At 54.5% G+C, this 13,859-nt stretch overlaps 1 protein-coding gene across 1 annotated transcript; it reads right to left on the bottom strand.

Annotated features, from left to right (window-relative positions):
• Window positions 1-1,051: 1,051 nt before the first annotated feature.
• On the bottom strand, window positions 1,052-11,301 carry Ccnd1 (cyclin D1). Its single transcript, XM_041661886.1, has 5 exons — window positions 10,900-11,301; window positions 9,268-9,483; window positions 8,662-8,821; window positions 5,349-5,497; window positions 1,052-3,870 (listed from the first exon to the last, which is right to left on the bottom strand). The coding sequence occupies exons 1-5, from the start codon at window positions 11,095-11,097 to the stop codon at window positions 3,706-3,708; spliced, it is 888 nt and encodes a 295-aa protein (XP_041517820.1). The 5' UTR covers window positions 11,098-11,301; the 3' UTR covers window positions 1,052-3,705.
• Between the last annotated feature and the right edge of the window lie 2,558 nt (window positions 11,302-13,859).

Below are 13,859 nucleotides of genomic sequence, written 5' to 3'. Positions count from 1 at the left end.
TTTATTGTGTCTCCCATACTAACCTGCCCTTCAGCCCACCTGAATGTGATAAGCTTGCTCTACGGTGCTTCTAAGATCCAATGGGAAAGCAGCTCTTCCACCTCTCTGCCCTTTGGCCTGTTTCCCGGAATGCTGAAGGCCCCATACCAACTCTCCTGGACATGTGTGGTTGTGGGGAGAGGAGATCTGCCAGTTCCTGGGTCCTTAGCCCTATAACGGGCTCTGATGCTCAGATGGAGCTGATATACCTTTCTGGACCCTGCCCTCAGGCAGCCGCTTTGCCCAAGATGAGGACTGGATCTTCCTAAGCCACCAGAGGGGACACTGGAGTCTCCTCCAGCTCTAGTGTTTCCTTTAAACTCCCATGGGGGTAGGATGCCTGGTAGAGGCTCCATCTGCCTTTGGGTCAAGTCCCTTTCTGCTTTCATCTTTGGGTGGCACCATTCAGGCCAGGCATTAACTACATTCCCCATCTTTCAGAAGGGCAGGGGGCAGCCTGGCACCAACACAGCCAACCTGAGACCCAGGTCTTTAGGTGGCTCCCAAATGGCTACATAGGGTGATGGCAGAGGACCCCCAGTGCTAGGGAGAGTCATGACACCTATTCCCCAAGGGTTGGCGAACAACGCCAGTCATGAACTGCCACCCAGAGGACGTCAAAGGAGTCCAGCCAGGCCACTCAGGTCCCCTGTAACTGTGTGAAAGGCCACCTTGGGCCTTGGCCCTAACACTAAGCATCGCTCTCCGGGCGTTTGGCAGCACCTAAGGATGGTGATTCACCCAGAGCAAACACCCATTTGTGCCAGACAAGGGGCAGTGAACGCGGGCTCTGTTGATCTTCCATCTGCAAACACACAGGAGAGCAAGCTGGCAGCGACTGACCCAGAGCCGCTTCTCATCAATGGCTGCCGCCGGTCTCCCTGACGCCAGAGGCTGCCACCTGCAAACACCCTTTCATTTGGGAACCCCAGGTTGGTCCCACATGGTTATGGCAACAGTGATATATCCCCCATTCCCTTCCCCAAGGCCCAGAAAACAGACAACACCAAGCTGGGATTTTACCAATTTTATTTCTAGATTTTTTGTGTCTTTTTTTTTTTTTTCTGGACCATGCTGGTCACATGTCCGTGCTGGGAAGCGCCATGGTGTGTCAACCAGAAATACACAAACCCAACTTGGCCATCAGCCAGAGCCCCTCAAAGCCTTTCATGTCACAGGGCAGACTCCGTGGACCCACCACCAGCCTTTGGCCAAACCCTCACCCGTCACCATGAAAACACAGTGGCCCTCAAGGGTCTTGCCTGGTTCAGATGCCTCAGCTAGGTTGGTGGTGACCGTGGAGGTGGCCATTTTGGTTTGACAGCTAGCTAGGGAATTTGGAGGCCTGCAGCACTGGAGCTGGCTTTGCCGAGGCTGAAGTCTTTAAATTAGCACAATGCTGTAATTAACACAAAACAAGACAGAATACTAGAACCTAACAATAAATGATGCACCGGAGACTCAGAACAAATTCCTCCGGGCCCAGCAGCATGGTGGCATGCACAACAGGCCGCTACAAAAATAACAATATTGATAATTAACAAAGAAAAATACAGTTGTCCCGACTGCTGTGATGCTATATGTCCCAGATCAAATGAAGGGCCCAGCATGACAGGTGCAGGGGGATGATCCCCACCAGACCAGTCCCAGGAGGCAGACTACCCGCCTGCTAGGCCCGTGCATGGCTAGGTGAAACATGAGGTATTGTGAACAGGAACCTGTTTTTTTTTTTTTTTTTTTTTGGGAATACAGCGGTAATCACATTAAGCCAAAATTGATCACAACTTAAAAAAAAAGTACAAAAAAAGGGCATCTGTAAATACAATCTTCTATGAGGAAATTAAAACTTGAACATGGCAGTCTATGACATTGTAAAAAAACAAAACAAAACTGACCCTCCAATAGCAGCGAAAACAATGTGAAAGATACAAAGCGACGCGAATCTGGGTCCGAACGTCTGGGATGCCGGGAGTCATCGGTAGCAGCGCTGTGAAAGGAGCCGCAGCCTGTCCCGTGTGGTCCCTACCCTCCACACACTTCCCTCACGTCCTCTCTCCAGCCTCCCGCTCGTCACCTCCCTTCAACACTTCCTAATTAGAAAAGCACAATACAAATTACCTACTGTTGGTGGGGGGGGGGGAGCGATGGCAAGAATGTGCCAGAATAAAACTCATTTGGGATCCCCTAGTTTTCCTTAGTTCGGATGGCTCTCCAATGGGGCCGTTTGGGTTTGGAAAGTTAAGCAAACCAAATGCCCGTCTTTATATGATTCTTGAGAATCCCTCCCCTCCCCACTAAAAGACCAATTTCTGACATGGCACCTTCGCCAGCAAGGGCAGAAGGTGTGCGTTTGAATCAAGGGAGATCACATTGCTGTATAAATCATACTGGCCATGGGCAGCCTTTCCAATAAATACTCTTCTGTAGCCTTAAGTATAAATTAGACATTTTAGTGTTTAAAATCCCCTCACTGTCCAGGTAATGCCATCACAGTTCCTACTTCCAAACACCAGCTGGCACCAAAGGATCCCTTCAATTCACCTTCTCTGTAGGACAGATCCTGGCGGTGCGAGAACAGAGTTCTCTCTCCTTGACCCAAAGAAACTTCCCAAGTACCCCATGCTACCAGCCCTACTGTGCCACACATGTATTGAGAAGCCATGAGTGTGTGGATACCCCCAACCATTCCATTAAGACTCCCCCCCCCCCCCCCACACACACACACTAGCGACACTGCTTCCAGCTAGCTGACCGAAAGTGCTTTGAGATGGAATGGTTTTGGAACATGGAGAAGGAAAACACAACAAAACAGAACAAATCACACACACAAGAGAAAAGCTGTGGGTTTAACCTGATGTGAGTGGGCTGCAAGGCCGGCAGGCAAAAACCAGCGTCTCTTTAAACAGGAACTACAAAATAGGAAGATTACAAAAATAGAATATACGATGCCACTATCTCATCCCCGCTCTACTGGAGCACACTGCTATGGACCTGCACGTTGGGAGAGAGCCCTGGGGGGTGCCACACGCTGCAAGACCGCTAGAGGTCGCACCGACCATCAGTAAGTGAAGAGGTCTACTCATCCCTGGGATGAGGCGCAGGAAACAGGTGACTGGCAGTGGCAGCCAAGAACATGCAGGGGAGTGAGGCTGAGGACCGCCCAAGCTGTGTCTTTCAGCAAAGCGAGCACGTTCTCTAGCTAACTCTTCTACTTTAACAATGGTTTGCTCTATTTGCCTTTTTTTTTCCTTTTTTAAAGCAATGTTTTTCAAGCTTTTAAAACACATAAAATCAAAATCCTTCTGGGCACTTCCTGTGTGTTAATCCTATTCTTACAACAGACAAGCACATTAATAGAAAACTAGTTGATTACTGGGGTATAAAATCCTATTTTTGTAGCACCCTCCGCCCTACACTCAGGGTGATGCAAATTCTATCTCTCTCTCTCTCTTTAAGACAACTTTCAGGTATTTTTTTTTTCCTCTTTTGCTTAGGTCAGATAGAAAGGAGAAAGATTAAAGAAAAACAACCAACAAAGAGAACAAAACTTCCCTTTCTGGTAACAAATGTCCCTAAGAGGAACATCGTTAGGAGCGCCCCGGGCTAGCTCCTTTCTCATCGCGGGCTGCCACTACTTAGTGGCTCCCGCCTGGCCGGTGGTGGCCTTCAGATGTCCACATCTCGCACATCGGTGGGTGTGCAGGCCAGGTCAGTCTCTCCCTGCGCTTCCCCCTCCTCCTCGGTGGCCTTGGGGTCAATGTTCTGCTGGGCCTGACGCAGGCTGGACTCCAGAAGGGCTTCAATCTGTTCCTGGCAGGCGCGGAGGCAGTCCTGGAGAGGCGGGCGGAGATGGAGGGGGTCCTTGTTTAGCCAGAGGCTAGTGGCCAGGGCCTTGACCTGCGAAGCAGGCTTTGCTAAGGGTAAGGCTGGAAGAAACTCCTTGAGCCACCCCCAAATCTGTGAGCAGTAAGAGAACTAACTACGAAGGACTAGAGAGCAAGAGTGCCACCTCTGCCCCTGCCCGAGTCACGGGACACCTGCTTGTCCACCCCAGGTCTACCCAGCAGAGATTCCTCCCGGGGCCTCCTGCAGCACTGCCTGACACATCCTCCCGGGAACTCCACCATTTTTTGGATGCAGTTTCTGTAGGTGGTTCTGGGAGGTGAACCCAGCCTACCATAAGCACCTGTGACAGATTCTGCCTGGCTGAGAGAATGCACCTCCACCTCTTCAGGTTCCTCTTTTGGGGCTGTATCTTGTACTCCCCACAAGGAGCACCTATCTCTCCCTCACAGCCTTCTGCCCCGGGTGGCCTCTGAGGAAGCCAGCTCCAGGGTCACCACTGGAGCCTGGAAAGCATTTTGCCCGGAATGAGACTGATGAACTTATTAAGCCCTGCCTAGATGGGATGAGGCTAGGGCACTGTGTACATTCCTCAAGCCAGTAGTACTTCTGCAGAAACCCTGGGGAGCCCCCACATTCAGAGTCTGGGTATTGTTCCCCTTTGTTTGACAGGTACTATGCCTAAGGAGGGTGGCAGGGCAAATGGCCCCATTTTACAGAAGGGGCAACTGAAGCACAGGTGGCCTAGTGTGGACCCACAGGCACCCTTGAACCTCTCTCTGAAGTCCGCAGGCTTCCACCTATATCACTTACCACCCCCCCCCCCCCCAATTCTCAGGAGCCCCAGATGCTTGGGGGAAGGAGGCCGCATGCTGAGGTACACTGGAGGAGTGCGGGAATTAGGGGTCCCTGTGGCTGATGTCAGAAGCCTTCCACACGCCCAGTGACTTTGACCTACACCGAACTCTCAGCTGAGTCCAAGCCAGAACTGGACTTTTGTCTGTTCTGCCTATGCCAGCCTGCAATGTCCTCGAGGACACTGTCACGGCCAGCGCTCCAAGCAGCCATCAGCCATACCCCTCAGTGAGAAGGTGCTCCAGTGTGGCACAGCATGCCACCTACCCTCAGATTTCTAGAATGTGTCTTCTGCAAGTAGAAGGCCTATACCAGAGTCCTTTGTAGACTACACCGAGGGAGATGTGGTCCTATCGTAGCTGGGCCAGACTTCAGCTTCACCTGACAGTATATCACGCCCCTGCCCCGCTTTTAGGATCAATGGCTTCTGGAAGATCCCCAAACCTCAAGTCTGGGAAGAGGCTGGTGGGGGCCCCGGTTTGGCTCCCTCTTGCTACAGAGGTCAGTACTCCACCTCTCACAGGCTCGGCCTGGTCAGCATCTTGACATTGCCCCCAGCAGGGTTCCCTGGCTCTCACCAGAGGCAGCCTCCAGCAGTGAGACTCACTCACCGGGTCACACTTGATCACTCTGGAAAGAAAGTGCGTTGTGCGGTAGCAGGACAGGTAGTTGTTGGGGCTGCCCAGGTTCAGGCCTTGCATCGCAGCCACCACGCTCCCAGCAGCCACCATGGAGGGCGGGTTGGAAATGAACTTCACATCTGCAACAGAGGGACAGAGGTCGCTGTGAGCGGGGACAGCTACAAGCCCGCGGTTCAGTCCCCACCCAGCTCTCCGCACAGCCTCACCCAGTGAGTCCTCCAGCTCCTTTGGAGACAGCTAGGTGGCGCTAGATGCATAGTGTTAAGGCCTGCCACCCCAGCACTAGGGAGGATCAAGAGTTCTAAGCAAGTTCTTGTCTCGCTTTAAAAAGTGGAGTGGCTGACCCTGGCCCGGGGTTTCATGCCCAGCACCTCAAGCAAACACTAAGGAAGAGTTGGTCATGCCCCCTTTGTGGCTTTAAGCTCTTCTAAATTTAAGGAAGAGGACACAGTACCGAATTCAAGAAGGCACAGGCTCTTAACCCTTTAACCCAGAGCCGGATGTGGTGCTTTATATCAGCATTCCCAGTATTTGAGAGGTTTAGGCAGGGGGAATGCTGTATGTTCCAGAGCCAGTCTGGCAGCACGCCAAGGCCGCTCCTCAGAAAAGATGACAGTAAGTTGCAGGGGTGACAGGAGCAGGTCCCTCAGAAGGCCAGGATAGCCGCCACAGAAGGGATGCTCCTCCAGAGGACTGACTCTCAGAACCCCCAACAAAGCCATTTCTCTAGTCACAAACATTGTCCTGCATCCTCTTCAGGCTGCTGTCCTGGTTCACGGATGCCAGGTTAGGGCAGAGAACATGTGACTCCAGACCAGGTAAACCAGGCGGAAGTAGCCCCAGAGGGGGCCGGGGATTGCCACCCCAGAACTCTAGGCCAGGGTCCCTTGTGAGGGAAGCCTCTCTCATATGCACAGGCCCCAAGGGGGAACCCCAGGGGAGAGCCAGCCTGCCCCACTGTTAGAAAGCTGGGATCATGTTCCCCCACAGTACTGCAGTGGGGTGTCACTTCAGGACTCTATCTGGGGTCACCAGCTGTCTGCCTCTTTCACCCAATGGACCCAGCGTTGCAGTGGCGTGCCCACTGACAGAATGCCTCTCCATCAACGCTGAGCCCACAAGTTGCTTCCCTGTGAAGTAGGGGTTCCATGCCAGAGGAGGACACAGGAAAGAACAGGTGTCACCCGGTGCCTGGGACAGGGAGGCTTTAAGAAAGTGTACGGGAACCATGAGGGGAGAGGGCTGGAGTGGTGAGGCGCCCTTTGGAGACTACCCTGACAGAGTGTACAGCTCTGGCTCTTAAAGGTTGGGGGGGGGTACCAGGAAGAGCAGCCACACAGAAGGAAGAAAGACCTCCAGGTGGTCCCAAGGACTTAGCTCACTCAGTCCAGTGAACGGAGACATCGCTTTTTCAGGGAGAGAAACTCCAACCACTAGCTGGCACATGGGCCAGAGCCCCCAGCCCGCCACTTGTTTTTCCCCTTCCTGAGTGCAGTGGTATGATCCATTATGTCCCATAAGGAGCCCTAACATCTGCTCCCTCACACTGCCTGGTTGCTGCTGGCTCAGCTGTCACCCAGCTCAGTGGCACATACCAACACCCTTCATTTAGCTCAATTTCCCATGCACTCTGGTCACCTGTGCATGCCAGTGTGACCAACCCCAACCCTAGGTTAGTGTACTGTTCACACGGTCATGACCCAGGTCTGGGGGTATCCAGAAGGGAGAAGAAAAATCACACCCTGCCATCTCCTAGAAACCTTGCCACATGGACGGCAGATCTCCTGGCCTTGACCTCTGGCCCCTTCCCAGGGTGACCCCCATGTGACAGAGGAGCTTTAGGGGGACAAAGTCTCTGGGCCCAGAATACTGGCCTACTGCAGTTCAAGCTGTGCTCTACCTCCATCTGTCTTCTGGGGGCTCTTAGTGGATCCTATCATAGACAAAGGCAATACAGTAAGCGGGGTCCAGCTGCACCCACAATGCATTAATGCTTGTTGGCTTCCCTGCTGGTATCCAGGGGTCCTGGGAGGGGCACTTTGCTGCCAGAATCGTCCTGGGAAGGCTCTGTCACCCCATCCCTCATGTTATCTCTGGGAAACTCTGCAGCTTCCTCGAAGCCACTTTCAGCTCCTTAAAAGGCTTCCTGGAGCCTCCAAGGGCTCTGCTCTCCCCAGAGGAACCCCAGCCAGACGCCTCCCTGCCTGCCAGCCAGTAGGGCCGCCCCCGCCCCTTAGATCCTTCCAGACTACTGATGGCCTTGGCACTCCCATCTGCCACCCCCCTTGCTTAGTAGGCCTCTGGGGAGGGGCTGGCACCCTCAGCAGGTAGCTGGGAGGCTAGAATCCCCAAATTTTCATACCCACCACAGTGGTGTAGGAACACTAGCCACGGGGGCTGCCAGACCTGAGAAGGTGCCAGAGACGGCAGGTGGAAGAAGACACTACATGCCCTGCTTATACCACGTTGCCTTTTGGCCATGCTACAGGTCGCCCAGCTTGAGCTCCAAACAGATGTAGCAGCTGGGGCGGTCAGGGCTACCTGGGTGGGGGGATCCTAAGCGGTGGGGGAGTGCTGGACCCCTTCAGCACCTCTAAGCCTCCTGGGCAGGGAGCAGCTGTCAGATGTAGTACTGGGACCACCCAGAGGTAGCAGGGTGTCTATGTGTGTTGTGTTCCAGCATGTCTGTCCACCCTGAGTTCTGGGCCAGGTTGGGTCCCTTAGAGGAACCACCCGGAGGTCCTCGTCTCTCTGCTTCCAACCAGCCCTCCCAGGGTCCTGTGAAAACGAACTGTCCTGTAGCAGCCCTGGTTGGGGGTGGGGTGGGGAAAGAGGCTCTCTAAACTCCTGAGCTGGTCACCCTGTACTGGGACTGTACTGTAGCACGTGGGGCTGGCACTGCGGCCATTTGTTCCACCCCTGACAGGTGGTCAAGGCTGGGAGAAACCAGGAACCCCTACCCTTACCCCTATAGCTGGGGCTGCTTAAAGACAGAAGGTAGGTGAGGGCAAACAGCCCAGGAGCAGGGGCAAAAACCTTTTCAGAAAGCATGGGATAGGGAGGCTGGGTCATCCCGTTTGTCCTTCAATGTGCCCCCTGCCCCACCATCTATCCCCAACAAGCTACCCACACCCTGGGCTTAGAACAGAGATGAGGGGACCCCCTTCTAGGCGTGCCTGTGACCATCACGTGGCACAGAACAGACAGCAAGGAAAGAGGCATTAGCCAGGGAATCACAAGGAGCCTGAGATCTCCTGGGGAAGAGTGGAGGTGGGGGCCCTACCTGTGGCACAGAGGGCCACAAAGGTTTGCGCATGCTTGCGGATGATCTGCTTGTTCTCATCCGCCTCTGGCATTTTGGAGAGGAAGTGTTCGATGAAATCGTGGGGAGTCATGGCAGCCAGGTTCCATTTGAGCTTGTTCACCAGAAGCAGTTCCATTTGCTGCAGAAAATGGGGAACAAGGTCAATAGGAGGGCAGGCCGGTTGGGGGGAGGTTTAAAGAGTGGGGACAACCAGGCACCACAGATAGATAAAGAACAAAATGCAGAAAAACTAACAAGTGGGCAACAACATGCGCTAGACAAAAAGACCCCACACACACACCACGGCCTGGGCTGTGGCTCAAGCGCCGCAAGGGGGCGCACACAGACCACATTTCAGAATGGCTTCACCGCAGACATGGTGGGGAGTCCAGGAGGAGAGGGGGACCACAGAGGTAGAATTCTGAGGGTTTGGGATTCTTCCCACTGCCACTTCGGTGTCGTGCAGTGTGGGTGACTTCCATGGGGCTGGAGGTCTGTCCGAGGCTGGCTCGGCCTCCTGTCACTTGCATCTCCCACCACCCAAGAGTCGTGCAGCTAATGAGGGATCGCGGGTGGTGGGGTTACCAGCAGCTCCTCCGGCTGGATAGAGTTGTCAGTGTAGATGCACAACTTCTCGGCTGTCAGGGGAATGGTCTCCTTCATCTTGGAGGCCACGAACATGCACGTGGCCCCCAGCAGCTGCAGGCGGCTCTTCTTCAGGGGCTCCAGCGACAGAAAGCGGTCCAGGTAGTTCATGGCCAGCGGGAAGACCTCCTCTTCGCACTTCTGCTCCTCGCAGACCTGCGGGGACCCGGAGCATGACCGTCAACGGGGATAGGGGTGGGGTCGCTCGTATGTGACTCTGCATCCCTATTCTAGATTACACAGTGAATGGGTTCGTGGGTTCGCTGGGGAAAAAAGGGGTCGCGGTGGCAAACTCCAGGGGATGCGCGGGTGCCCAGTACTCACCCACCCTGAAACTGAAAGGGAAAGTTCCTGGGCAGCTGACTCGGTGGAGCTCAGCAGCAGTGAGTGTCCGCGGGGACCCCGACCCATGTTGAAATTAGAAGGTCGCAGGCCAGGGAATCCCACCGCGGGGCTGGCAGGACGCCGGGGGTTGGGCGCCGCTCGCGCGCACGCGAGACACAAAGGTGGCGTCCCAGGCCGCCGCGCCTCATTTCCCAGACGTCATCTTTTCAAAAAATATTTAAAAATATTAAAAAAATAACTAGGTGCCTAAAAACGGCCCGAAAATAATCATCGGGCGACCCTTAATCCAACCCGAGGGTCAGGAGCTCGGTGTACGTTGGAGAGTGAGCCCCAGCAACTCAAACTCTCGGGGCCCCCCTTTTGCTGGGTTCGGGTGCCGTTTGCCTCTGCAAGGGCACCATGCCGCATTTTAGAAATTATTTAAAAATATTTTGGGACCTTTGAGACTTTTGCTAAATATCTGAAAACGTGCTTTGGTCTCCCGGCTTGACTTGGGTAGGTACCCCCCCCCCCAAGTGCAGACCCGCGAGGACCACAGTTAATCTCTAGCAACTAGGGGGCCACGCGACCTTGCAGACTGGCGTGCTCTCTGGGCCAGACAGCCTGTGTGGAGGTGTCCAGGGGTCCGCTGCTTAAACAAAGGGTCCCCCCAAATATCCCTCGCTATGTCCTGTTTAGTGATTTCTGGTGGCCGCGAGGCCCCTCGTGCCTGTCCCAGCACTCCTGCCGCCGCTCTCCGCCCTGCCCCCAATTATTAATAAACACTTTTGCTTTGCAATAAAGGAGCAAAGATGGCGCATAATACTGGCACGAGCGGCCCTTGCATACGTGTCCACGGATATTAATTTAAAAATCAAATCTATGCCCCCTCCCCCCCGAGCTGGCGGCTACGCGCTGAGGCGGCCACTGCCGAGGCGCAGCAGGAATGGGGCGCTAACGGGGGCCACAAAAGGCGCCCAGTCCGCACCCTCTGAGGTGTCCCTGGCACACTCTGGCACCGTCCTCCCTTGAAGGCACTCCTCCCCGACTGCCCCCCACCAGGAAATGGAATCCCCATCATCCCAACTCCTACACCTTTCTCGGTCAAAGAGACCCGCAGTATCTATTTATTTTGAGAATCCGTTTTCCTAGCAACACACCGGGAAAACTCCGTGTTGGAAGGGAAGAGTGTGAGTGGGGGCAATAAGTTGCCAAGGGGTCCCAAGCCAGTAACCTGTAGCCCCTCACCTCCAGCATCCAGGTGGCCACGATTTTCCGCATGGACGGCACAATCTCCCTCTGCACGCACTTGAAGTAAGACACGGAGGGCGCGCAGGTCTCCTCGGTCTTGAGCATGGCTCGCAGCACCCGGTCGTTGAGGAGGTTGGTGTCAGGGTACGCACGGCGGATGGTTTCCACTTCGCAGCACAGGAGCTGGTGTTCCATGGCGCGGCCGCCTGGGGAGGGCTGTGGTCCGGGTTGGGCTCCGGTGGCTGCTGCTGCTGGCGCGCTCTGCCTGGCGCTCTACGGCCGGTCTCCGGAGCGCGCGGAATCTGCTGCTCTCTGCTACTGCGCCGACAGCCCTCTGGAGGCTGCAGGACTTTGCAACTTCAACAAAACTCCCCTGTAGTCCGTGTGACGTTACTGTTGTTAAGCAGAGATCAAAGCCAGGCAGAGAAAGGGAGGGGGAGGGCCGAGGCGGGCGCAGGGGGAGGGGGCTTGGGAGCTGCGAGCCGCGTGGGGGACTAGCCCAACGCCCCCCCCCCCCAGCTCGACCTTCGTAGATATGCAAATTGCTCGGACTGCTTCTCTTAGAGCTAAGAAAGAGCGGTGCAAGGGTGGTGGTGGGGGTGTCTTCTTTACCCAAGTGGGTCCTCCGAGACCTGTGGAGGTGGGGTGGTGCTGACTTTGGACCGGACAGCTAGGAGGGAGGCCAGGCCACACGCAAACTAGGGAAGACTGAATGGATAGGGCATCCTGGGGACGCAAGGACACGTTTCCGAGGACGCCACGAGGGCACCCACGGGCGGACTGATTGCTTAGAAATTAATTTCATCAACACGTGTAAAATTCAGGAACTGTTTAACACGCGAAGATGCCGGACCAGCCCTAAGCTCCGGTGCAGGCAGGCACCATCCTATTGCCGTGGGGGTCGTTGCAAAGAGCCAGAGATGCAGCTCTGAACTTTAAAGGGTTCCCAGCCTAGCATGCTCTCGCTCAAAAATAAAATAAAACCTCAAAAATCCCAGAAACAGCTCAAGATGGTGGCCATTATTTCCTTCATCCATTCCTCGTCACCGGGGGTGGGGGTACCTTCGATTTGATTCCTACGGTGACCAGTCCATTCTGGCCAGGGTCCTCCAGTGCGGGCGATTTACCCAAGAAAAATAAACCTTTTAAGGAAAGGCTGAGACACGATGGGCTCTTTCCTAATTTATTTTTTAATTAAGAAAACTAAATCGCTGCAAGTATTAGTCGCTTTGCCAGGAACCAGACCACCGGAAGCTTTCCGATTGGCTTTGTTGGGGGTGTGGCCGTCCCTCCACCTTTAGAACAGCAACTGGGGCCGCATTTGTGAGTTCCTGGGGGGCTGGTCAGAATCAATTAAAGTGTGTGCTCCGATATATTTAAAAGAAACCTATAGATAGATGTTCGTGGTTACACGAATGGATTCCCAGGCTTCTCTAATATTTAGTCAAATAAAAGTTTTTTAGGATGAAGGGCTCCCACCACTTTGGCCCATTATTTAATGCCCTTATCTTTAAAATGTTTTCACAATCCCGACCCCAGTCAGGCGAACTAGTCACATATTTTCCCTGTAATAGTTTCGTGTCCCCAAGAATTAATGGACGAAACTGGTAAAAAAAAAAAAAAAAAAAAAGCTCAAGGGGGACAGGTTACATGCAAGACGCGAACACGCTCATCATCTTCGGATCCCATTCTACCCGCTCCTCCTCCCCCGACATTGGGGTCCCTAATATCTAGGTCCTGTGGGACAGTGATCCCATTGCAGCTCTGAAGGTGGTGGGTGGCCCGGGCAGTGCGCCCACGCTTGCTCTGGCCACAGGCCCCGCCAAGTCTGGGAGCCTCAGCCTGAGCACGAGGGCGGCCCGGCAGCCTTTTCATTCATAAAATCCCTACCGGGCGGCAGTAAGCATGATTTATGGGGCTGCGCACTATCACCCGCGGCTGAGTGCCTGCAAGCGGAGCACGCGGGCCTAGCCAGGGTGCGCCATCGAGGGCAGCGGGGCATAAAGGGGCTCGCCCACCCGGCCGCACGAGCTCACGACCCGCAGCCTGCACCCCCACCACCACCACCGCGGGAAAGATCAGGAAACTGGAATTAGCATGAGCCAATCCGGACGCAGCGCTGTTACTAGGCGGACGGGGCAGATCTCCACGAGGAACTTCGTTGATCTGTGCGCTCAGGGACGGGCGCAAAAGTGCAAGTCCGGTCGGAGAGCGTGCAGAGGAGCCGTCCAGGAACCCGTGGGGGAAGCGCAGGAATTTGGGACCCGGCTAGAAGCGCCCATCCCCCATCCGGGGAACCCCGTTCGGCCAGCTCCGGAGCACTAGAGGGGGGCAGTAGTTCAGGGTTCTTTCCGGGCCAATTGCTTTAAGAATCTCAGGCAAAACGTTTGGATTTTTAATTTTTATTTTCCAACGAAAAAGTAATTTAACATACACTTTTCTCTTGCAATTTTAACTTTTACATTGGCAAACACTCCACCAACCAAACAAACAAACAAAAAAAACCACCACCCCAAAGCAGGAACTGCACGCTCTGGGCTCACTTAAAGTGTTCTGCGCTTATTTTCGGTGACCTTTTGGGAGACAAAAGGCCACTCGTCCAATCGAGTGGGGACTACGTTATTTGGAAAGAAAATCTCAAAGTAACTTTAATCCCCTTTCCGATTTCCTCCCTCCTCGACCCTTCGCCCTAGGCCAGGGTTCCCGAGAGAGAGCGCGGATTCCCGTAGACTTGCCACCGTCCCTAGATGTGGGAACTTCATTGAGAGGGGGAAGGGAGCGTGTTCATTGAGGAACCCGCGCCGCCTAGCTCGGGGCTCTGGCAGAAGGTGGGGGGGGGGGGGGAGACAATCCTGAGCCTCCGGCAGCAGGCCCTCAGCGGAAGAGGACCGGGCAGTAGTGAGCAGACGCACCTAGGTGGGGTCACCTGTATACATGGCGGCAACTTGAAAGGACTT

Source organism: Microtus oregoni, unplaced genomic scaffold (genome assembly GCF_018167655.1).
Source record: "Microtus oregoni isolate MIOR12 unplaced genomic scaffold, Mior012 000012F_ref0000307, whole genome shotgun sequence".
Classification (NCBI taxonomy): Eukaryota; Metazoa; Chordata; class Mammalia; order Rodentia; family Cricetidae; genus Microtus; species Microtus oregoni.
Note: the sequence above shows the minus strand (reverse complement) of the source record. Positions and strands in the feature narration are given on the sequence as shown.